This window comes from Paroedura picta, chromosome 8 (assembly GCF_049243985.1).
Source record: "Paroedura picta isolate Pp20150507F chromosome 8, Ppicta_v3.0, whole genome shotgun sequence".
Classification (NCBI taxonomy): Eukaryota; Metazoa; Chordata; class Lepidosauria; order Squamata; family Gekkonidae; genus Paroedura; species Paroedura picta.
In genome coordinates, this window is record NC_135376.1 from 28009430 (window position 1) to 28035772 (window position 26343).

At 40.2% G+C, this 26343-nt stretch overlaps 1 protein-coding gene across 2 annotated transcripts in view; it reads left to right on the forward strand.

The window, feature by feature from the left end:
• Nucleotides 1–26343, forward strand: part of DNER (delta/notch like EGF repeat containing) — a 149403-nt gene that overhangs the window by 105644 nt on the left and 17416 nt on the right. For both annotated transcript variants that reach the window (XM_077348830.1, XM_077348831.1), the window contains exons 6-8: nt 4096–4249; nt 8712–8825; nt 20210–20434. In XM_077348830.1, coding sequence (XP_077204945.1) covers nt 4096–4249; nt 8712–8825; nt 20210–20434 — 493 coding nt within the window. The remainder of the gene's footprint in view (nt 1–4095; nt 4250–8711; nt 8826–20209; nt 20435–26343) is intronic.

Sequence of the window (26343 nt, forward strand, 5' to 3'; positions counted from 1 at the left end):
AGAGGGGTGCAAACAGACATTTGACGGATGCGATTTGAAAGTAAAATCTCCTGCCATCACACTTAAAATATTGTGTTTGTTTTAACTCTTATGAAGAAAAGTAGTAAGTAAAAATGTCTTTAAAAAGTTATTTGAATATTTCCTGGAAGTTTTAAAGGTAGCATTTAAACAAGGGTTATGTCAATGTGCAGTCTTCATTCTGCACCATTCAAATAAATGAGTACATGTCACTAAAAACGTAACTCTGGATGTAAGAAAAATGACAGTAGCATACCTAATAACTGCTAATGGTACCTAATCATCTCTTCATAATAACTTGTTGGCGTGTTATTATCTGTCTGAAATTTTATGCTGGAAATGTTGAGACAGGCCTCATTGTCAATATATTTTTTCAATATATTATTCTGTGCAATTTATAGTATATTGTTGCCATACATCATTTTGTGACATAAACTCTACCCTTGCTGAGTGCATTATTGGCTCACATTTTAATTGAGATTGATGTACTGATTTTTGTTGCCCTCTTTGTAATGGTGTAATTGATATTTCTCAACATTCTTATCTTTAATTAGAATGAATTCCTATGCTTGATAGAAAAAAGGAAAGGAAGGAGGGCCTAGGATGACTAACTGGATGGGAGTACACATTATTTCCAGCAAATTCTGGCCAATGCTCAGACATGAACTCACTGATAATCTAGTACCCAATTAGGTGAATTTAAGCCCTACTGGAATCAATGACACTTGGGCCACCTAAGACTCTAATTCTGCACACACTTTCCTGCGAACAAGTCCCATTGAACTAGTAATATACATTCATTAATTTCACTTAAATGTAGTAAAATTTATAGTTAACTAAAATTGCATCCACAGAGTAATAGTACTTTCTCTCTTGTTGGCCTAACTCAGGATTTTGGTTAAGAGCCAGTTTTGTGTAGTGGTTAGGAGTGCAGACTTCTAATCTGGCATGCCAGGTTCGATTCTGCGCTCCCCCACATGCAGCCAGCTGGGTGACCTTGGGCTCGCCACAGCACTGATAAAACTGTTCTGACCAAGCAGTGATATCAGTGCGCTCTCACCCCACAGGGTGTTTGTTCTGGGGAGAGGAATGGGAAGGCTACTGTAAGCCGCTCTGAGCCTCCTTCAGGTAGGGGAAAGCGGCATATAAGAACCAACTCTTCTTCTTCTCCTCCTCCTATGCCCTCTACACCAACATGCTACCCCTTCAAATGAAGGAGGGAATGCAGCGTAAGATTATAATTCCTCTAAGCCCTGTTGGAGTCTGTGAAATTGAAAATAGCAAAAAGAGTTATACTCTGTTGCTTTCAGTTTTTCTCTGATGAGAGGTATCTGAAGGGGGAAGGAGATTATGCCTCTTTCTCATTCCTCTAATTCCACTAGCGCTGTTACTACTTAATGGAGTGAAAAGGTCCATTGCCACCTCAAGGCACTAATCCCAGCAACAAGCGAGTGACAGCCCCAGAGCTCCGATTTCATGGTTAGAACAGGGCTGGTTTATCCAGGGCAGGATGCTGTTCCCGTTGGCTGTAGAGGAAAGGACTGCAGTAATGGATTTAAACTACAAGTACAACGATATAGGCTAGATATCAGGAAAAAAAATTCACAGTCAGAGTAGTTCAGCAGTGGAATAGGCTGCCTAAGGAGGTGGTAAGCTCCCCCTCACTGGCAGTCTTCAAGCAAAGGTTGGATACACACTTTTCTTGGATGCTTTAGGATGCTTTGGGCTGATCCTGTGTTGAGTAGGGGGTTGGACTAGATGTCCTGTATGGCCCCTTCCAACTCTATGATTCTATGATTCTATAATTCTAAAGCTCTCTGCCAGGATACCACTGACTCAATAAATATAATCAAAACTGGAAAACATTGCTAGTTTTGAAAGAATAAATGGCAAGAAATGTTGGCATAAGGTAAAGATATCCCCTGTGCAAATACTGGGTCATGTCTGACCCTTGGGGTGACGCCCTCTAGCGTTTTCATGGCAGACTCAATACGGGGTGGTTTGCCAGTGCCTTCCTCAGTCATTATCGTTTTACCCCCTGGAAAGCTGGGTACTCATTTACCAACCTCGGAAGGATGGAAGGCTGAGTCAACCTTGAGCCAGCTGCTGGGATCGAACTCCCAACCTCATGGACATAGCTTCAGACAGAATTTCTTACCACTCTGCGCCACAAGAGGCTCAAGAAATGTTGATGATTGGCTTATTTATATGTTCAGGAATATGTTCTGAGATTGTTCTGCAAAGAGGTCATGTTCCTTTGCATCAGGCACCCTATCAGTCAGTATATCTTGCTAATGAAAATGATTTTAACAATAACATATAAACAATACTATTGTTCCAAAATATAATAAATCAATGGGATTTTTTTTTGCTAGTAAGGCCAGTTTATAGAAAATTTGATCAAGGTACTACAGAGAAGATAAACTTTTATTACTGCAGTTTCTAGGACAACAGAAAGAGTTATTGTGTAAGCTTTCCTCTACATTTGCAGGAGCTGTGAAATGATCACTATGTTACTAAAGAGTAGGCATCATGCACTGCATTTAAAATAGCCCACTAGCTAGAAAAGAATCACTTGCTAAAGATTTTTAAGGCTATATGCCTTATATGAGATTAGTGTTAGGACATGTTCTTGAAAGCCCATGTTTGTCTAGCAGCTCACAAAGATCTGTGGACATCTCTGATCCCCCCCCCTCCCACAGCAATATATTTCCTTCCCTCAATCCCAGCAAACAAGCTAATTTTGTATGGAAACAGGGCAAATCCCTGCTTTTATATGACTTTGCTGCCAGGCTGCTGCCCTCCTGGGCTGGTGTGGATCAGGCCCCAGAAACGCTGGACTAAGGGAATGCCGATTCTTCTGAGTTCCCTTAGCCCACTGAAGGGGCCAAAATGGCCTGTCCTGTGGCAGGCCCAGAGAGGGCAAAAAATGGCCCAGTTGGCTTTCCGGCACTTTGTTGCACTGTGGGGCGGTCTGGGGCATTTATTTTTATTTTGCAGGAAGGTGGGATTGCATTCCACCTTGCTGCAAAATAAAGAACCCCTGCAGTACCCTTCAGCAGTATCTGAAGAAAAAGGACTCTTTTGGAAGCATAATACATTTATATTTTTGATTGGGATCATAGTGTACTGAAAATCATGAGTCTGTATGAAACTTCTTATAAAGTTGTTAAGAATGCCTTTGAGTAGCATTGGGGCAATGAGATACATTGGGAGGCATATACAAGTCTGAGTAGCTTTGTGTGAAATTGGCACAGACTCCCACATCATACCAATTTTATATGGAATGAAAACTGCAGCCTGTTTCCTTTCCAGTTGATGGGTAACTACTAGCTAATTTGTCTTCAATGTCAACCAAAGGATTATTCACTAGATTAGTACTGTGGATCAGCTATATTTAGTAAGCATTTATAATATTCTTTTTGTTCACTTAGAGCGATAGTCTTTCTGATTTAGGATCCACCTTATGTTCAACCTTAAAATGGGCCTAACTATAATATTTTAATGATATCTGTCTATTTCTTTCCGATCTCTCATTCTTAAGAAGAAACAAAGCATAAAAAGAAAATGTCTGGTGTAATATACTTAATGTTGAAGTGGAAGTGGTGTCTTCCTACCATCAGAAAGATTATTAACTTGGACTACACTCTTATCCCTACTTTTTTAGGATTAGACGTAGTGGGGATTAACAATTGAATTTAGCAGGGATTAAATCTAAGGAAAATACATAGTATCAGGATATATAGTTTAATTATGGTCCCAATTCTCTTTTCTTTAAAAAAAATCTTGCTATTTCAAAATACTTTTACATGTTAGTTATTGTGAGAATATCAAGAGTGCTTTTCAAAAAAATCAACATAAGATAATATACTGAAAAACACACTTTAGGCTAAATTAGTAGAAACTACATTTTTGTTTAAGGATTCCTTTCCCTATTTTCTCTTTTTTAAGAGTTTCCGTTTACTGTAAATATTCTTTCCCTAGCTAAAAAGGATAGTGAAAACTCTTCTTGGTAAAGATCAAGATTTAGAAAGAAGCTTCGAAGTTTCATAATAAAGTGGCATGTATTTGTTTTAGGCAACATTTTTCTGTGGCTGCGAAGATCAATACTTGGGAGTTTTCTGTGAAGAATTTGATGCCTGTCAAAGTAGTCCCTGCCAGAACAATGGAACATGCACAGATGTCACAGAAAAACATGATGGTAACAATTTCACCTGTTCTTGCCTCGCTGGTAAGTTTTATGTTATGTTTTGAATAATGGTTTTGATTTTGTGCTAAGCACCTAAAGCAGGCTTTCTCAACCAGGGTTATGTGAAACCCTTGGGTTTCTTGATGGCTCTGGAAGGGTTTCCTGAACAGATGGGAGTTAATTTTTGTATGTATTTTTAAAATGTGTTAAACAATTATTAGTTGATATGACCATATATAGTCATGTTGACCCCCCACCTTTCCTAAATGGTCAATGATGGGCCTAGAGGGAGTGGGAAGGGAAGGAGCCCTGGGTGGGCATGTACACAGCTATACTTCCAAACTATATTCTGCATGATCACACCACTTCTGGGGGTTCTCGAAGTCTGAAGAATGTTTCAGGGGTTTCTCAATGGTAAAAAAGCTTATTTAAGGTGTTGCTTTGCACAAAATTATCCTGCATTTTTTGAGACTGAGGACGAGAGACCTAGTAAAGGAACATAGTGTGCATGTCTATGACGGTTATTAGCCATAATTTTTTAATAAAGACTAATTCCAGTGAGCCTTTTAATCCAGGTTACCCAAGTGGGGATACAGGGTCCCATTCTGCCTCCTGCAGGATTTTTTTTTTCAGCACACAGGATATGTTTGGGCTGTTTTATGTAACATGTAAAGCCCTGAAATTTTGTTTGATTCCTACGCATAGGTTCACACTGCACAATATTATAAGAAAACACAAATAAAGGCTGTCCACAAAGCAGGATGTGAGTAAGACAAAAGGCAGAGCGAGATTAGCTGGTAAGGGTGAAGGATCAGACAAGTCTGGAGAGGTGGAAGAGGAGGGGACTGCTCACTACAGAGTCCATTCTGAACATGACACATATATGTCAGTGCAGTAGTGCTAAGGGGAAAGTGCTGTGCAATTTCCTCTCTCTTCTGTCTGTCTCTCTCTGTTTGTTTATTTATTTTGGATTTTTATACTGCCCTTCCCTATGGCTCTGGGCAATTTACATAGAACATTATAACAATCTGTCAGGTAACAATCATAATATAACATAGCATGAACAACAACACTGACATATCCCTGGGAAGATCAAATTGTTTAGTCATGGAAGGGGCGTCTGAGGGGCTGGGGCGGACCAGCAGATGTTAGTCAGCCTCAAGCGAATACCTGGTGGAGGAGCTCCCTTTTGCAGGCCCTGCGGAATGGTGGAGTTGAAGAAGACTGTTGAACTCTCCTGACCACATTGAACCAGACAGAACAGGCACTTGAGAAGTTCAGTGAAATCGGGTGGAAGTGCTGAATTGCCTTTTATGTATAGAATGTCCTTGTCCATGATGTCTGATGATGTCCATGATGCATTTCATTCTCTTCTATCAACACTTTAAAAACCCCACTTTATACATCAAAAGAATAAATGATTTGTAGGCACTCTGCAGATTTAAATAATACCTAAGCACTGAAGGAAAGAAGATGTGACCTCTCTGTGTACATGTATCTTTATTTATTCTATTTAATATAGGTATGAAAATGTGTCCAGCTATTTCCTTTACAAGAAAGATATGTAAATGCAGTTATGTTTTAAATTCTATTAAAGAAGAAGAGCTAGTTTTCTGTATCCCACTTTTTACTACCTGAAGAAAAGTGACTGACCCAAGGTCACTGTTCTTAACTACTACATTAAGCTGGCTCTGAAATGTAAGTTTAAGAAGCTAATGTAGTCTGTAACTGAACTTGAAATAGAATGCCTTGAATGTGTCATGAATTGCCAAGTTAAGGTTCAGAGGAAACCTGACAGAATGAGCTATATCATCAAGGCCATTATGCTAGACTTATGAGATGGAAAGAATTTATAGATGGGTCTTAATAATATCTAAAATCTGGAATAAAATTAGCAATAATCTCCAATCAGTTTAAGTTAGTATTTGGCTTTCCTCTTGGTATGATGGTTAAAAACAGTGGCCTCTACCCTGGAGAACTGGGTTTGATTCCCTTTGAGACTCCTGCAGGTAAATAAATTGGGACTTTTCTTTAAAGGCTTAGTGGTAGAGCATTTGCTTTGCCCCAAATGGTCCTAGGTTCAGTCCCCAACATCTCTCATTTATAAGAATTGCACAGCAGGTGCAGTAAAAGACCTCTCTACCTAACACCACAACAAGATTTTGCCATTCTGAGTAGACAGTACTGGCCTTGATAGATCTATGGCCTGACTCCATATCAAGCATCTTCATGTGTACATTTGCCTTTGCATTCATAATAATTCTTAGCTTGTATACACAGTTGGGTTATTCTGTAAAATTTTGGTGTTTAAAATCATTAGAGAATAATCAGTGTGAGTTGGGATTGAAAATGGTAGTTGCTTGTTTAAAACACTACCAAAACAATCATTTATACAAAAGCTTGTTGTAATTAATATACTTAGGTGAGTCACAAATCATGGAGGTCCACAGCCAAGGGTACACACTCTGAAACATGTCTTGCCTTGAAAGTTGTTGGAACACATGTTGCCTTAGAAGTGCTATCTAATTCTTTGCTTTATAACATTAAAGAACAAACAATTACATAGTGAATTGTTTTTCTACATTTGAAAGAATGTTAACTTCAGAGAATGTTAATTCGTAATACACAGTATTTGTTGTTGATGCCCCAGAGATGATGATTCTTATTTTCTTAATATAACTATATGTACTGTACAGGTATGAACACACTTATTTCTACAGAGCTAGCATTAAATTGTCAAAACTGAGATATGATTGCTATAAAAAAGATGCTCCAAATCTCTGTTGAAACAAATTATATTTAATAAACATCAGTGTCACTATTGAATGAGCTTTGTTCATTTTACATCAACATGGCACATTCTGTGATGCCTTTTAAAATAAAAAATGCAGTATGTTTTGAATTTAAAAGTATTGTAATGGTGTTGAACATAATATGAATGAAAGTATGATAGAGAGTCCATATTGAGAGGGACAAGGCAATGAAAATTGTATATATATATATGTGTCCAGCACATGCATTATAGATCACCTCCTCTAAAGTTATTGCAGCATAGAAACTATTATATCTCTACACCAATCAATTGCTATGGCAGAAGTTTATACATATACTGTTAATGTGTCAACTTTAACTTAAATGCATATTTTGTAGTAATAGCCTAATCCACGTGGATGTGTTACATAATAATTAAACTTTTTTATGATTCTAAGTATTTTTCATATGTATGTCTTAACAAGTTTATTTCTGGTTTTACAAGTTTTGCAAAACTTACAGTAATTTTAAATTCAGTGTAGGCTTTTTCCTTGCTGAAAATATCCGTCCTGACAGATACCTTTAAAACAGTACAGGTAATCTTTAACTAACCCTTGCTCTGATACTGTACTGAAAACCAGTGTGGTGTAGTGGTTAAAGCATGGTGGGCTCTAATCTGGAGAATTGGGTTTGATTCCCCACTCCACATGCAGAGAGTGGGGTGAGTTTGGGCTCATCACAGTTCTCTGAGAGCTGTTCTTGCAGAGCAGTTCTCTTAGAGATCTGTCAGCCCCACCTGCCTCACAGGATGTCTGTTGCGGGGAGAGGAAGGGAAAGGGGTTTGTAAGCTGTTTTGGGACTCTTTGGTATAGTGAAAAACAGGAGAATTTCTCCTCTTAGAAATGTCTAAAACATTCTTGTAGTGTACAACGGCAGATATATAATATTCTTCCTTGTAAATCCGAGATCAAAGGACAAATTTTATAATAAATAAATATATTTTATTGATAATTTTATAACAAATTTTATAACAAATGTTATAATTTTATAATGAATGAATGAATGAATGAATGAATGAATGAATGAATGAATGAAGATACATGTTTGGGGTTCCAAATGTGGACCCCCAACATAGATGTGGTTTGGCCTTTATAGTAATTGAGTATAAACATTGCCAAGAGCACCTTTGGTTGTCATGGCAGAGAGAAATCTCCTTATTTGTCTGTTATTGCATGATAGGAGTTTGTATATCTTGTCACAGAGACACGTATACTTTCTTTGAAAAAAACAGAAAACGAATGAGCATGTCACCTAGAATGGCCACTTTCTCTGCTTTTGGGTAATGTGTTCCAACAAATCATGAAACTAGATGGGTCAGTATTTATTACTATATCCCAAATGCGATTTCCACTGATGTAGTTCATTGTTTAGAGACTTCTCATGACAGTTTTTGGACTTGCTGCAAGTACATTTAAATGTTGTTTGCAACTACCCAGGTGCTTGTGCAAATTTCTGCCTTAACTCTATGCATATTAGGGGGTTCAGAATGTTGCATCTGGCAAAATACAGTTTGGCAATATCCCGGTTGCTTATTATTTTGATTTTACACAAGAGTCCAGACTCCAGATTGACAATGTTGATTAGAATAAACCACTGCACATTATGAGAACTCCAGGAAATATGTTATTGCTATTTATTAATAAAAGCCAACCCATCTCTCTCCTTTTTTTAAAAAACAATCATCATGATGAAGGATATACAGGAGATCAGTGTCAGTCAGATATTGATTACTGCCATCAACAGCCATGCAAAAATGGAGGATCCTGTTTTTCCAGTGTCAATGGATTCAGTTGCCAGTGTCCAGAAGGTAAGCAGTAAAGGTTTCAGTGATGATGTTTTTATTAAAAGTCTTGTGCATTCTCTAAGTGGTTCTGCTCTTGTGCTGAACAGGGCCATATAGCATATCCAAACAATCTACATTTCATTTCAATTTTGTTTTTTCATACTTAGATACTAACTTTATTTATACTCTATATACATGATACTGCTTCTGGTGACTTTGAGTATTAACCTTAATAAATTACATTTCTTTCTTTCTTTCTTTCTTTCTTTCTTTCTTTCTTTCTTTCTTTCTTTCTTTCTTTCTTTCTTTCTTTCTTTCTTTCTTTCTTTCTTTCTTTCTTTCTTTCTTTCTTTCTTTCTTTCTTTCTTCTAACCTTTATTGCCTTGAGTATACTTGCTTAACAATTCATGTGTGCTTTTAATAGCTTTGAACCTGGGCTTTTAAAATTTCTCCTTGGAGTAAATCACTAAAACGAGTGACCCATTTAAAAGCTATGCTGAGACCCACAGACTATGTCAGCAGTTGGATCTCATATTAAGAGCACCCCCACCCCCAAAGTTATAAAAATAGTAAATGCTACTCTCTGAGACAATCAGACATTGGGACTTAGCCAAATCTAAATTAGCTTTCCAAGGAATTCTGTCCAAATCCTATTCTAGCCAAATACATCTTTTTAAAAACAGGAAATTGGATAAATATTTGAGCAGTATGTATATGGAATAGTGAAACATTTGGGGTAATTCATTATTAAAGTGAATGTGTCATGGTAGCGTTGGAATTGGCTATGACAGTTTTTGGGCATCCAGGCCTTGGTTAATTTCAGTGGTTTGTTAAGTTGGCCAAATAGGTGTTAAACAGGTGTTACTTTGGCAGGAAAATGCAGAAAGAGCTGTCCAGCAATACAAGGTACAGATATCCATGCAGGAATCTAAGGCTGAGGAGCTTTGTCATGTTGCCATAACCTCTGCAATGGAAAAGTGGAATGGTTTACCGTATATACTCGCATATAAGCCGACCGGCATATAAACCGAGTCACCTAATTTCACCACAAAATGCTGGAAAACCTTATTGACTTGCATATAAGCCAAGGCTGGTTTTTGGATAGTGGTTTTCCCCCTCCCTTCCCTTTTGGGCAGGATCTTTCCCCCTTTTCTTCCCATCCCCCTCCTCCTTCTTTCTCCTCCTCTTCCCTCTTTCCCTCTGACCCCTCTTGCCTTTTTATATCCAATCCTTCTTCTTAGCTGGGTGTTCTATTCCTCTAGGGGTGTTTCCTCCTTCTGTTCTCTGCTCTCCCTCTGAGACAGAGGCTTTAGCTTCCTGCAGCAGCAGCGTGTGCTAGCCTCGTGCTCGCCTCCTTAAGGCTGTGAGGGGGGGAGGCGGAGATTTCTCTTCCCTCCCCTCCCACTGGCTCTCCCAGGCTTGCTGCATCTCTTCCTGAATCTGCTTCTTCTGTTAAGTATACTCGTCTCCCACCCCCGCCCTCCTTTCTTGTCTGGCAGCTTTTTTTAAATACCCACATCTAAGCCAAGGGGGACTTTTTCAGCTTTAAAAAAGGGTTGAAAAAACAGACTTATATGCGAGTATATATGGTACATCTTTTGTTGTTAGTTATTAGTTGTGAATTTCCTGCATTCTGCAAGGGGTTGGACTAGATTACCTTGGATTCTATGATTCCGTGCACCAGGTAGGCTATTTCTTAACATAAAAACAAAGCATAATGGTTAGATGTCGCCAGCCTTAAAAATCATCTGACTTTATCCAACATCAGATTGGGTAGGCTGTATCAGAGGAACAACTTCCAGATCTCTTAACAATGGAAGTAGCCAGTTCTGTAGCTTGTGGCCGAGTCCATTAAAGCAGGGGGGAAATGGTGGGGGAACCCCCTCTGGACCTTCTGTGAATTCTCAGGGGTCTTCAGACCCTTGGTCGAGAATCATTGATCTAGTGAGAATGACTGGGAGCACCTTACTTAAGGGAGTGTAAAATCAAACCTCTTTGTCTTATTCATTTGGAACGTGGGGGAGGGGTGTCTTCTGAAGAAAGGGCTCCAGGATATTTGATATGATCCGGTGGGAACATATCAACTAAAGAAAAATTTATAGAGGAAGAAAGAAAATCACAATGTATAGATCAAGATAAAATTTAATTGCATTAAATGAATTGAATACTACCTTGCCACCAATAACAGGGATTTTCCTCTTGCACACATGCCCAATCTGTTTGCTTCCTTTATTTTGAGGATAAGGCTGAGGTGGATGGGTATGAAGTTAGGCCCTTTGCAAATGCTTGGGAAACATCTGCTTTGGAAGTTCAAGAGTGTTAAGCTGTACATAATACCATTCTGAGATTGCCCTGAAATCTTTAGTTTCCGTGTCAGTTTTCCTATGGCTAAATTCTCAGTTTGTTGCATTTTCTCCCCATTGCACTTAATTGTAATTGCATGCTGAGAGGCGGGTTTGCGTTTCAAATTGCTAATTCAGCACACTGGGAAAGGTAGGCCATAGGCCAGAATACAGTTTAAAGCTAAAGCACTTAGAGCCCGGGAGAAGTAATGTATAGAACCATAAAACATAATGAGCGAGAGACAATAGCAATAGATAACTTCATGAGAAAGGAAAAAGAGAAGAGAAATGTTATGAATTCGAGTCTGTCATCTGTCTAAAATGGTGCCAGATGAGCAGTCGGGAACATAATCGCAATAATGGCAATAGATGGTTCTCATTGCCCCCTCCCCCGCCACTGCCACCGAATTAGCAATTTACTTGTGAGAGTGAGGCCTGCAATGACTGCTGTGCAGGGAGTGAGAGAGGAACAGGCAGTTTTGCGGTTTAATTTTAAACAGAGGGGGAAGAAAAAGCTGAAACTGTAGTTTCAGCCTTAGAAATGGCTATAGCTACTACTGGCTTGGAGCGTTGCACAGGGCTGCTGGCTAAAGGGCTGCCCACTTGTTTATGTTCCACTTGTAGGTTTGTAAAGGAAACAAATATTACAAAACTGGTGCAAGTTTCCAGTGTGCTCCCAGGGATCCAAATTCTGTACTGCTGTCCTTAGAACCTCTGATTGCTCAGTAGCATAAGGTGGGTGCTTATGGCCATTAATTTAAAAAAGAAAAGAGCTAATTAGGGACTGTAGCTCAAGCATATACATGACAGGAGGAAAGAAAGGTGAGGCTCTTGAGCAATTAAAATGGAGAGAACATCCGAGGCCACTGGTAAAATAATGATAACAATAATTCCACAGGATGTTTCAAACTTAGCTACTCATGCTTAAAGATTTCATTAATTCCTATGGGAGGTCACATTTCAGCTCTGGAATATATTAAGAGAAGGAGCTTCTTTCATTTCACTTCATATTTCATGTTTGAGGTATACTGTTTTGTGTTTGACCTCTAAGCTGTATTTGACCTCAAAGATTTCAGAAAGTGTTGATGCTCTGTAATGACCTGTTACATTTTGTCAGATTTGCTGTCATAATAAATAAACTGTTACATAAAGCAGACAAGAAAGTTTCTGGGTAAATTAACAATGTTCTGTCTTAGAATTGTAGACTGTAGAGGCCTAAGTATTTAATTAGGTTTGATCCTTTATGAAATGCTTTTCCCTATTAATGATCAAATTATATTTATGATCAAATTATTGTCAAGGTCACTCTTTAACTATATATGCTTCAAAAATTGTCTAACCTGCTACCTTGACCGTTATAGCAGCTTTTATTTTCATTTGAGTGACTGGGGTCAGACATGATTTGGTGCTTGCACAGGGGATACCTTTACTTTTATCTTTAAGTTACCTTTAACTATGTAGCCATCACTTATAAACTCGCCACAAGTCAGATCAAAATACTTGATGCCTGTTGCATGCCATCTCCAGCCATGTGGTAAGGTAATTTTTTGTTACTCCTTTCCTTGCATCTTCAAATTTCTAATTAGTAAAAATTATTGATCATATGGCTACAGATGATGCGCTTGCTGTGTGGTTGTATATGAGTCTGGTAAGACTGACATTGTTGCATTCAAGGCTATTACACCTATTGCATATTGCCAATATTGACAACATGTTCTTCAGAATGCAAGTAGGCAATGGTAATAAATTAACTGTTGTATTCAGGTCAGATACTTTTACTCTGCCCAAGAGATTCCAGCAGGCCCAGAGGCAATTGCAAGGTAATAAACAAAGCAGAGTTGGTGAACCAGTCCACAGCAAGTCTGGGAGACAGGTGTTCTGTCCAAGATCAAGGAAGCAGGGAGGATCATGGTTTAAGGTCCACAAGCAAGGCAGGGTACAGGCCTCTCTCTCTGAAACACATGCACAAGATTAGCATACAAGGCAGAAAACTCTATTTATCAAAAACCTTGAAAGACAGAACAATGGTAGCAAATATTGCTTCCACAGATTGGCTCTGCCTATGCCTCTGCTTTTATCACCTTAATTACCAAAACCCAGGTGTTGTTCATTCATGGAATCCTTGGTCCTGCATCAACTCAGCAGTGCTTTGCTAATAGTCTAGCACTCCTGTGTTGCTCCTGAGCTGTAAATCTTACCTTTCTTCTTTAATGCTCCGCTGGCTCAGGAGACCCTCCAAGGTGAGAAACAAACTAATTTCTATCCCTTTGTCTCCTCCATGAGGCTTCTTTTGCTAGTTCTGCCTCTAAATCCAGTTGCTCAGACAGGCATGCCACTGATGCAGCTCCTGATTTCTCTATCTTCTCATTCTCAGAGAAAGAGGCAGCTTGCTGACTCATGACAGATAAGACTGCAAATTATGATTATCTGTGATTGAATAATCTTGTGCTCAGTTGAGTAAGGGGTTATTCCTAGATAGTGTGGGACTCTTTGGCCCATTATGCATGGGGGGAATAGCGCACATTCGGGGTGGAATGGCGGCGACTAAAATCACCGATAACGCACAGTACCGGCTGCAACCAGCCGCAGATTCGGTGCATGCTGCCGAAAAAGCCACGTTAGCGAAACACGGAAGAAAACGCAGCTTCCGGGTGACTGGGGCGCAACCAGAAGCGGCGACGGGGTCGCTGCGTGCATAATCGGTTACTCTGGCTTTTGCTGCCGTTGCGTCCCCTCCCATGCATAAGCGGTTTGCTTCGCTTCTTCCCCCTCCGCGTTTTCCATGTGACCCGAAACTGCCGTTTCGGTGGCCATGCATAATGGGCCTTTATGGCGCCCTTATACTTCCCATTTAGGGAAGGGGCATGTCTCTTAGATGCTAGAAGACTGATCTCCTCCCCTTGATACACCAACAGTTAGTCATCACTCGTTTTGTTCCACCTCTCCAGTTATATATAGTATTCCAGTCAAGGTACATAAAGGGTCCTTGTGCCAGTGATTATATACTGCCTTCTCTTTCCCAGGTCCATGATTTGCAGCAGCCTCTGCCCCATTCAAAAGCCTGGAGCCTTGCTATAGATTTTCCCTCTAAACAGAAATTTCTCAGATACCCCTAAAGCCTGGAATTGGGTCTGATAGAATTGGAGGGAAAATGTAAGCCAGTTTTTGTTGCGTAAGCAGAACCTAGAGATTGAACATATGAGACCCTGAACAAAGAAGGATGAAGTTCCATTTCAATATTAGAAAGCATTTTCTGATGGTGAGGGGTGTTCATATGTTACCTCGGAGGGTGGTGGAGTTTCATTCATTGGAAGTTTTTAGGAGGAGATTGGATGAGCACTTATCAGGAATATGTGATTTTTAAGTCCCCATGAAGGAGTAGGGGCTGGACTGGATGGCTCTTTGTGGTCTCTTCCACGTCTGCGTGATTCTGATTCATTCAGATGCACTAAACCATCTGCAAACAGTCCTCACAATCAGAAAATGCACTAAACCTGTGAATCCCAGAGCCAGAGACAACATCAGGAGAATGCCTTGGCCTCTATGCCTGTGAGGCAGGATGCTGGACTAGGTGGACCATTTGGAAGTAGGATTTCCAGCTGCCTGGAGAAAAGTGCTCTTTAAAAGCTGTTTCATGGGATATTGTTTAACAGATGAAATTTACCTCCATTCCATGGAAAAGCTTCCGCTGTCCATTTCTACACATTAAACCTCCATTATATCAGTTGGTCATTTTCCTCCAGATTGCTGTCAACTCTTTTTGGAACTGCTGAGATAATGGTAGATTATTTTTCCCTATGGAAAATTTTGATGTTTTCTGTTCAGTGAGCAGTTTGTTTCATGAGTGAGACTATGCTAGGTGTACAGATTCCATACCTCAGTGCATTCCTCCTTGTTCTTGGCACTACAAGCCACTCTAATGTGTTTGCTACATTCAAGACACAGTGTACTCATATGGCAAAAGTAATCAATAGAGCCTCTTGTGGTGCAGAGTGGTAAGGCAGCCGTCTGAAAGCTTTGCCCATGAGGCTGGGAGTTCAATCCCAGCAGCCGGCTCAAGATTGACTCAGCCTTCCATCCTTCCGAGGTCGGTAAAATGAGTACCCAGCTTGCTGCTGGGGGGTAAATGGTAATGACTGGGGAAGGCACTGGCAAACCACCCCGTATTGAGTCTGCCATGAAAACGCTAGAGGGCGTCACCCCAAGGGTCAGACATGACTCGGTGCTTGCACAGGGGATACCTTTACCTTTACCTAATCAATAAAGACCATGGTACTGAGCAAAGCAACAAAATGAAGCAAGTTTTGCAGGGGGTAGCAAGCATATTTTCCAAGTATTTTGACTTTTGCATTCACAATTTTTTGAGAGTAAAGTAGAATTTCTTTTGTATTAAAAGATCCAATGATTGCAACTGTTTATATGAATAATATGAATCTAGGTTTTCAAGCAAGCATTGGCTGTGCATCTTGCCTTGGATTCTTTTTCACATAAACTAGTTCCATTTTATTTCCAGTGTTTTGACTACAGAGACCAATGTTATGTTGGGCTAAGATGTTTATCTGAATCCATCTGAGATTCCTCTTTAAAAACATCAATCCAGTGACCACATAACACATTGAACTGCCTATTTATCCCACACATAGTTTGCATTAACATTCCCCTTTTAGCCAGACTACATTTTAATCATATAAAGCTACTCCATCCATTTTCATAGACCAGGATAATTCTGCATTTCGTTTATTTTTATTTCTAGGCCTCTCCTATTGAACCAGTCATCTTGGGGCAGCTTACAACAGTGTATATAATAAAACCATACAATATATAAATACAATAAAAACACAATAAAAGTTAGCAGCCTGATTATTCAGTTAGTTTAACAGAATCATTGTCAGGTATCCTTAGATAAGGAGAGTAGGAAGAGAACCCAGCTGGGGAGGTCCACATGACGTTCTAGTTTTATTCCATGTGTACTGGCTTCAATCACATGCCTGGCAGAAGAGAAGAAAAAGAGTTGATTTTTATATGCCACTTTTCTCTACCCGAAGGAGTCTCAAAGCGGCTTACAGTTGCCTTCCCTTTCCAATCCCCACAACAGACACCCTGTGAGGTGGGTGAGGCTGGTTGCACTGGGGGAATGCAGAATTGAACCTGGCCAGATTAGAAGTCCGCAGTCCTAACCATTACACCAAACTGTCTCTGTCTTGTATGCCCCAGAACCATGTCAGCTCCATCAGGGCCCTGATGTTCCCTGGGAGTTCATTCCACCAGGGCCAAAAAGAACCTGACCCTAGTCGAGGCCAGTTGCACTTCTTTGGGGCTGGGGACTACCAGTCGGTTGGCCATATCCAACCAAAGTGTTCTTTGGGGGGGCTTATTCAGACAGGCAGTCCCTTAGATATGCAGGTCCCAGACTGTGTATGGCCTTAAAGGTTAGAACCAAAACCTTGAACCAAACCTGGAACTCAACTGGGCGCCGGTATTGCTGTTACCACATTGGTATGATTTGGGACTCAAGCAGCTTACATATGACACAGCTGCTGGGCAGGCCCCCTTCTGTATTTGCTGCAGATCAGGCCCTCAGTTGCCCTGGGCTAAGGGAACACAGGAGAATCCATGTTTTCTTAGCCGCTGCAGGGGCAACAGGGCCTGTCATGCAGCAGGCCCATGTGAACAGGGAGACCCGGCTCTTTTCTGCCCTACAGTGACCCAGAGGGGGTAAAAATGCCCTGATTGGATTTACAGTGCTTTGCCATGCTTCAGGGCAGACTGGGGCATTTTTTAAAATTCTGCAGGAAGGTGGGATTGCACCTTCCATGCAATTCCACCTTCCTGCAAAATAACCCCCTTGCACAGAACCCCATACAGTGGAACCATTCTGCTACTGCTGTGTTTCCTGGAGAGACAAACTTCAACTGGGTACCAGGTGTTCCACTGAAATGGTCTCCTGTGGGGCATATTTCAGCACTGGAGCAGATCCAGCACTGAAATGTTTCCCCTGTGGGGACACAGAATATTGTGGAGCATGAAGCTCCACAGCAACACAACGGCAGCAGCCTGGTATGGCCACTTTCATGCAGAATGGGCCAAGGAGGTACAAATGTTATAAATACATAATGTAAAAGTTGTGCGGAATTGGCCAAATAGATAATGTATAAGTAATGAGCCAATGGCAGAACGTCAATACTGCCCCCAAAGGGTGGGTGCTTGTAATTGCTCTGCTTCAACATGGCTGACTACAATCACCTTCATATTTGAGTACTTCATCAGGAAACATCTTGTCTTAAAGGAGGCCTTGCCTTTATCATCTTTAAATGACTGTAGCAAATCAGCTGATAGGAATGAGCCCACTTGAATTCATACCCTCCATGATATGCCTATTTATGGATTTGCTAATGAATATCTAGAATAGCTGTCTGGCTGGTTTCCCTATCCAGAGTTCCAAAGGCCTGAGATTTTACAATCAGGATAAAAATACAAGCCCCAGATTTTAAAACTCACTGTCCTGAAGATTGCGAGCTATCAGGGGATTTTGGTGCTGATGAGATTTCCAAGGCACTGGAGGATATCAAGAGCAGAAAGGCACCAAGCTTTGACTGCATCCATGAGTTCCTGATCAACCATGGCATGTTGAAGTGGCTCACAAAGTTTCTCACTGACATCATGAAAACAGGAAGACTCCCAAAGGAATTCAAGAAAGCAAAGCTAGTTGCTAGTCTGAAACCTGGCAAACCAAAGTAAGTTGTAAACCAAAAGTTTACAACTTTTTTTTCCCTGTGCATCTTGAGTGGCTAATCCTGAACAGAATCAGCTACAACTAATGAACATCTCTCTATAGATCAAGCAGGATTTAGACCTCATTGTAATTGTGAAGACCAAGTTTTCAGTTTAACAACTTTCATTGAGGCAGGGTATTAGAATCAAGGTATCATCAATTTTCATCCATCTGACTGCTACTTACGACACAATCTGGAGGGATGGTCTGCTGAACAATATTTTAAAATTCCTAAATAACATGCTGAGTGATAGAACTTTCCAAGTTATTATGGGTCAGTCATTTAGCAAGCAGAAGAAACTGAATAACGATCTGCTCCAGGCTGCAGCCTTGCTGCAGTCTTTTTCAGTTGATACATGTCTGATGTTCCCGAGACAATACCCAGGAGGTTTGCTTATGACTATGACATGACAATTGCAGTAGGGAACAAATTGATTGAAAGGACTGAAGAAATACTGACTAGGGACCACAAAATTTTGGCCATCCCAAGTACAGGAAAACCAGAATGCCCTTGTTCCCATCTCAATAATAATCTTGCCATCTGTGAACCTAATGGCACCTGACTGACATACAACCATACACATAAATACCTTGGCACTACCCTGGATGGGACTTTGATATATAAACAGCATCTTACCAATGCAGCAGTGGAAATATGGACATGAAATAACATTCTACAAATAATTATGTGGTACTACTTGCGGTGCATCTGCTCCAACATTTAAATGCTCCATTTAAATGTTCTGCTCTGCAGAATGTGGTGCTTCAGTGTGGCTCAACAGCTCCCACATCCACAATATAACAATGGGAACTGTCAGCAGATTAGACCAACTCCAACCTATTGGCTACCTACATTGCACCACATTGTTCCCTTGCATCTCTGAAGGCAAGATGCTGTTCCTCTTGAATATAGAAAGATCACTGAAAGCAGAGAGCTACCCATGCAGAAAGACATGGCTGCCATGGGCCTATTCAGACTAAAGTTCCAACACCTAGCAATAAGAGCCAAGTAATCCTGCAATCACGAAATTTCAATCTGGGGAATGAATGGTTGCAAACATGGATGAAATCAGACTCACCTGATATCCATCACCTGATAAACACCCATGGGAGGCCTGCTGAATTTGACTTGCCATGTAAGATATGGAAGATGGCTGGCAGTTGTGCAGACCAATTGTTTAAATAAAAAATCAATGCTAATGAATAAGTAGCCTGAGGTGCTTTTTCTGATTAGAGCTGTTGATAATGAGCCCATCCTCATTACCATTGGTACTGCTACTGAGGAGATTCATAGTTCCTTTTTAAGGAATCCCCATCCTGAGTCTAGATTCCTCATGAGTGACAGAAATGCAATTCCTCATCCCTTAAAGCACTGGACAGAAAAGATAAGCAGAGAGAACTGCTGATTTCTAAAGAGAGGTTCATAGGCGGCCAGGAGAAGAAGCCATATCTAGCTGCAGCCAGCTGTGTCCTTCCAGAGGGCAAAGAAACTTCCTCTGGTTCAAAAGTATAATGACTTGAGGCTTTTCTCAAGAATTATAAACGGTGAGAAACATCTGAGTTGCTGCATTATTATATAGTTGCCTGAACAAAATGATGCCAGTGCCACAAATTATAAAATTCTGCATACACCTTTGAAAAGCCATCCTTCATGTGAAAGCCCCTAAAGGTACCAATCTATGCCTTCCATTTACTGACCTGAAGTAGAGATTTACCCATTCCTAGCCAATTTCCCTTGAGGCTTACCGTGTACCATAGCAGGGCCCCCTTTCCATCAACCGAGCAATGTGTGTGTGTGTGTGGGGGGGGGGACACAATATCCACAAATGCTCCCTCCTCCCTAGGCTTCTGCCTCGCATTTTAAATCTTTGAATATACATCTGACAGAAATGCTGATTTTATGAACTTAGGCAGATTGTGAGTGGGTGGGCAGGAAGGGATATGCCAGTGTTTGTCTCTTGTGGCCCTTCTTTGCATACCCAGGGAATTGCTGATCACTACTGTGGGATGGGATGGTAGGTCAATTTCCTCCAGGTCAGGTTGGATTCTGGAGATTTTTGGTGGAGGGATCACTTGGGCATGAAATTGGGGTCACTGTGGGTAGGCAGGTACTTGTGAGTCCCTGCATTGTTCAGGGGGTTGGACTAGATGCCCTGGAGGTTCCTTCCAACTCTTTGATTCTAGGAATCTGAGGTAATCCCACACATCAAACCTGCTTCTAAAAATCTGTGGTGTGTTAAACATTTGGTAGCACAGATCCATGCAATTAAGTTCAATATACTTTGTCTTTTTAGGGTACTCAGGATCATCGTGTGAAGAGAAAATTGATCCCTGTGCTTCATCTCCTTGCAAAAATAATGGGACCTGTTATACAGACCGGGCTTCGTATTCTTGCAGTTGCAGTCCAGGATTTACCGGCCCTACTTGTGCCCAGCTGATTGACTTCTGTGCTTTGAATCCTTGTGCACATGGTATTTGCCGTAGTGTTGGAACAAGTTACAAATGCCTCTGTATCCCAGGTAGGTCCAGCCCTTCCACATCTTTGCAAATCCCCTTGACTTCTAGAATCATGTGGATTAAAATTACTTCAATTTTATTGTCTGGTAGAAGCACTCTGACAATAATTATAGGCAATGACACATTCAATTTCAGAAAAAAAAACATACCTCATACAAACCATTTTCCATATGGCTTGTCTTATATTTCATGTCACATTTTAACAATAAAGCTTTAAAATACAAACTTTAGAGCGATGCACCAAATGTTCTGATGGTATAAAATTAAAGTACGGACATGAAAAACTTCCAAATAGCTTATTTTAATAGAAACAATCATTCCCTGAATTTGTATTTGGACTACTCATTGGAATCAATCTGGTGATTGCTGGTATTATTTTAATTGTACTGACAGAAAACTAAGCCGCTTGTAACGTGTGTGTTTTATCCAAGGTCAGTGATATTTGGGAAGCAGGTGGCAATGCATAGTCTGATCTCATTGGATCTCGGAACTGAAGCAGGTCAGCCCTAGCGAGTACTTGTAGGGGCATCCTGCGAGGAAGACTGCAATGGAAGTCAATTGCAAACCACCTTTGCTTCTCATTTGCTTTGAAAACCCCTTGGTGGGGTTGCCATAAGTAAGCTATTACTTGACAACACTTCACACACACACACACAGAGTGATATTTAAGCATGGGTGGCCACAAACGATTATATAAATAATCATAAACTACGAGCTTAAGATGTATAATGATGCTGGATTGTTTTTTTGCTTCAAAAATTACAGATGCTAACACGGATGCTAGTTGTTTACAGCTAGACTCACTTTGCCTGATTCAGCTGGGGGCCATGTACCTGCAGAATGCAGTGCTTGGCCTAGGTGCTGTCCTCATTCCATGTTCTGGGGCTAGTGCCTTATCTAGAAGTGCTTTTTACACCTATCGGTTGTTTGGTAGGAGAAGGCAGGATTTAATTCCCTATTATGCTCCCTAAATGTCTGAGTTGTGCAGCTGCTGCTTTCTGAAGAGGGGTCTGTGCATATAGCCGCACTGGAGCCATGATATTGAATATACATGATTCATGACTTTATTAGAAAAAAAGACCTCATTTGCCTAGTTGCTCATTTTCTTCTTGTGATAATGACATTGAAACACAGAAACTTGATTGAGCTACCTCAAGCGCTTGCTAAAAAGACACCAATTTTCTGCCTGTGAAGCAAACAGATACATAAATCTGAATATAAAAGTATTTCTTGCAAAACAAGTGACTGTTGTGATTGTAAAAAAAAAGTATTTGCTGCCATCTGCTAAGTCTTCAGGATACCAAGCAATAATCCATATTTTATATCTGAAAACATGTAATGGCAGACTTTTCCCTCCCTGAAATGAGTTGATTGTAAAATTTTCCATGACCAAAAATTAAATTTTCTAAAAATAGCACTTTGTCTGCACATTGTTTGGAAGCTTCTCATGCTTAGAAGAGTGTAATTTGGTTTAAGATTGCACTTTTAGTAGGGGGAGGGGGAGGCTTGCGTTTTCTAAAGGCATACCTGTTGACCACATAAACACACTGAGCAAAATATTGTCAGAAAATCAGGTCAGGACTGGTCCCCTTCCATTTGCATTTCAGTAATTATACATATTTTCTTAAAGAAAAGGACCATGCCAAGTTCTTCCTCCCATGTCTTTGGTCTAGATCATGAAAATCTTGTTCCAAGTGCTCAGAAAGCTTTTTACTACTTCACAAGTAGAGCTGATTATGCAATATGATGGGATCTGGTGACCTTCCAGGGGGAGAAAAATCACCATATGTTTCTATGCTGGTTTTCTACCCAAATAGGGCCCACAACAACAAAACATTAAAATATTTCAACATTAAGACATGTATATATAAAAAGATTCAATAAAAACATAAATACATTCAGCTGTGAGTAAATGGGCAGTAGATGGGTGTCATGGCATTGTATGTATTTAATTGTGTGTATTTAATTGCTGAGAGATATTGTTGAATGCATGAATAGTGTTTATTGCTACTTTAAATTAAAGATTTTAAATTAAAGACAAGTACGGCAGCTAGTTTTGGCAGTATAGTGCTTGCCAGCAGCCATTGACACAGAAATGCTTCCCATTTGGGCATTGATTTAATTCTTCTTATGATTCATTGCTATTTTAATGATGTGCAATATTTTTGTGATCAGCTCTTCTAGTCGAAGTTGGGCCAAGACCTCCTGGATTCTAAAACAGCTCTCAGAACATTGGATGTTGCCATCATAGCAAAAGACTTTTACAAGAACACATGAAATTTAAGACACGTATTCTAGAGTGAACTTTTAAAAGTCAGAACATCCTTCCAAAACTGCTGCATATGTGTGCTGAAGTAGGCTCCAAGAACTAGCTGTGGGAGTAAAATTTATTCGCCCAGAAAATTATATCTTGTTTTAGGACTTTTCTTAAACATCGGAACTTTTTCAAATCCCCATCTGTTTCATTAAATATAGCTGGGCTTGAGAGAAAGGGAGTGATTATATCTTATAAATAACTACTGCATTAAATAAAAATGTATGGTGCACTTTTATACACAAAATATATAGAAATATTTTTTTTAAGTGCATAGAATGCAATTGGGGGAAATTGTAGGCAATAGACTCATGAAGATGTTTGACCCGTTATTACCAGTCACTAGACAGGAAGTTTAATGGCAAATGCTTCATGTTGTTTATGAAACCCATTTTACAATGAGATGAGTTATACGTTCATTGTTTTGTGCCTTATTGGTCAAGTAGATTAAATAAATAATAAGTTTAAAATTTTGCATAGTTCTTAGAGTTGCAGTGAAGGCTGGGTGTGCCAACCCATGTGGTGAGCTGAACAAAAACTATAACTCATAGAATATTAGAGATTGGAGCCTTTTTCATTTTTGTAAAGGTCTGTTTTCTAAACTGGAACCATTTGCTTTCCTTTTTCTGTTTTTGAAAGATATGGAAGACCATAGTTTTGTGATCTTTGCAGAACTACTGATCAAATGCTTTCTTTCCTCTTCTTTTACTTTTTTAGGTTTGTGATACTTTTGTTGTCTGGTCATTAAGGCCTATTGGAGTAAATAAATGGAAAGCAAAACAAGATGGATTAGTTTGTGTTGAAATAGATTTCTGACAGGCTTAAGCAATAGAATAGAATTTGACCTAGTTTGGTGTGGCTTTTAAACTCTTAGACCGTTGACGCACTGGATGTTTCATGCCGGGCTGCAGGTTGGAGTTTTAGTCATGGCAGGTTCCCCCACCTCTTCCTGCACCCAGAAGAGGGAACATTTGGCCCAGTGTGCCTCATCCGCCCCCAATTTGTGTTCCTGCATGGGAGCTGGGGCAGTGAAGTTCCCAGTGCGTAAACAGTCTTACTGAGCTAGAATCTGGAGTCTTGGTTGAAAAGAACTAGTTCTCCAAAAGCAGCTTCATTTTCTTGGATATTCATCTGCTTTGATACATAATCGTTTTCAGGGAATGGAGTAATTTAGAATAGCTCTAGTGAATCCAATGTATTTATTCCTAGACATGGAATATTTGGGAAGGTTCATCTTGTTTTTACTACCTTTAACCTGTTACATTGTTTTTCCTTTAAAAAGACACTCGTTTGATAATACCCATGTATTATCTACCCCCAGTAGACTTTTTACCACCTTTCATGTTAGGGTGTTTTCACCTATATTCCATGATGGAAGTTAGAACATATAAAATTCAAACTTAAAAACAGTTAATTCCTTTGGAAGTGGTATCCCCAACTAGGGCAGGTCATCTTAATCCTGTTTATCCTGCCAAACCATTCCCACCATTCCTTTCTTCAGCTTTACCCTCCTACAGTTCCTCTTGTCTGCTGCACTCCAGCTTTACCCTTGGATGCCTTCCCTATCAGCCAAGTTACTCCAATTACAACGCCTTTGAGCAAACATGCATGCAGCGGTAGCATGGTGTAGTGGTTAATAGCAGTAGTCTGCAATCTGGAGAACAACGTTTGATTCTCCACTTCTCCAGATGCAACCAGCTGGGTAACCTTGGACTAGTCACAGTTCTTTTACAGCTGTTCTTGCAGAGCAGTTCTCTCAGACCCACCTACTGCACAGGGTCTCTGTTGTGGAGAGAGGAAGGGTAGGCAATTGTAAGCTGCTTTGAGACTTCTTTGGGTAGTAAAAAGCAGGGTATGAAAAACAAATTCTTTTCTTCTTGTATGGTACGATGATCCTACCCAACCCAGGCTTGTAAAGGGAAGGAAAAGATTTTGGGTTTGTTATTTTATTTTGGTTTTAACTGAAAATGTTCAATATGTAAGCCATATTGAACCACAAGGAAAAGTGAGGTATAAGTATTTTAATAAATGAACAAATCTGAGCCAGAGAAGAGCTCAGAGCTGTAATGCTCCTCCATGCATTGAGAATGAGCACTATGATTTGACAGGTGTTGTATTCCAGCCTCAGAACATATATGTTTCTGTGACATTTCTATAAATAAGTCAAATCAAGAGAAAGTCAGCACTTATTAATTATTATTTAGGCTGCTTTAGCCTCCCAAATGCAGCATTTTGCAGGGTGCAGGTACACTATCACACAATTGTCAGCTTCCAGGTCTTCCCATTTTAAAACACCATAGCCGTTTCGGGGGGGGGGGTAGGGATTGGGTGTTGTTGTTTTTTGTTTGTTTGTTTTGATGGGTCATCAAAAAGCCTCACTCGTGGCTAAGAAACAAGGCTAGGGTGACCAGATTGTCCCACTTTTGGAGGGAAATCTGGGGGCACCTGGCAAATTGTACTTATGTTGAAATTAAAAAATATATATTGCAATACTATTTTTGCATTCTATGCGTTCTATGAAAAATTGTGTTGCTCCATATGGACCAAATTTTAATCAACAACCCCATCCCCTCCCCGGTCAATGGTGTCCTGCTTTATCAATGTTGAAATCTGGTCACCTTAGACAAGGCAGGCATGAGGAGCTAGGGACAGAAAGCTAGAGAACCATCCTTATGTGTACGCTGCATTACCTATCAATGAGTCTGATGTAGGCAGCAGACAATGCAAATGAATGGCATGGTGTGTGTTTTCTTTATGTGACATACAATATCAAGGCCAGCAAAGGAATCACTTCAGAGCTTCCCAATGGTACTATGTTTTCTAAGACTCTCTGTGTTTTGAGGCATCTTCTGATCTTTGAACGTTAAAAGCAACTGTCAATAATATACACACCCTCAGTATATCTCTTAGCTGCTGATAAGGTGACAGGGGACATAGGGTTATAAATTGGTACATGTATAGACTGTTTGGTTTGGAGACATGGTAGGAAGCCACAAGCGCTGTGGAATTTTTCGGTTGGTTTGGAAACCTGTCACCTTAGAGTTCTCGAGGCCATTTGGACTTCTGCTTACCACCAGCACAAAGTGAACCATGCATATCATATTTCTGTGGATTTCTTCTCTTGTGCTTTGAAATATTTATGAGGCCATTTCCTAAAAACCAATTAGTATGTATTCTATTTATATGAAATATTTCTCATTTCTAGGAGTTAGATTGGAGTTGTAGACTTTGGGGAGGCAGGGACAAGAAGAGGGAAGCATGCTTCCATCTGATTTTTCTTTGCCTGTGTTTGTGCGTATGCAGTCAGAAGAAGCTGGGTGTTAAGATTCTGGGCTTTTTCAAATTATGTTTCTGTTAACTATTATCTGCAGACAGCAACTAAATCATTACCGGGGGCATAGTTTTAACTGGGTCCAGCCAATTCACTGACTTGCTCCCATGCAAACTGAGGCACAGGCAGAGGAATTTAACCTACTTGAGGGTGGCTTTACCACAGAGTTCTTCCCTAATACACCATAGTTGTTTCTTCGATAGACTCTGTGCAGCTGGTGCTGATGGAGCTGGGAATGTGGATTAAACAGGTCTTTATGGCAGCTG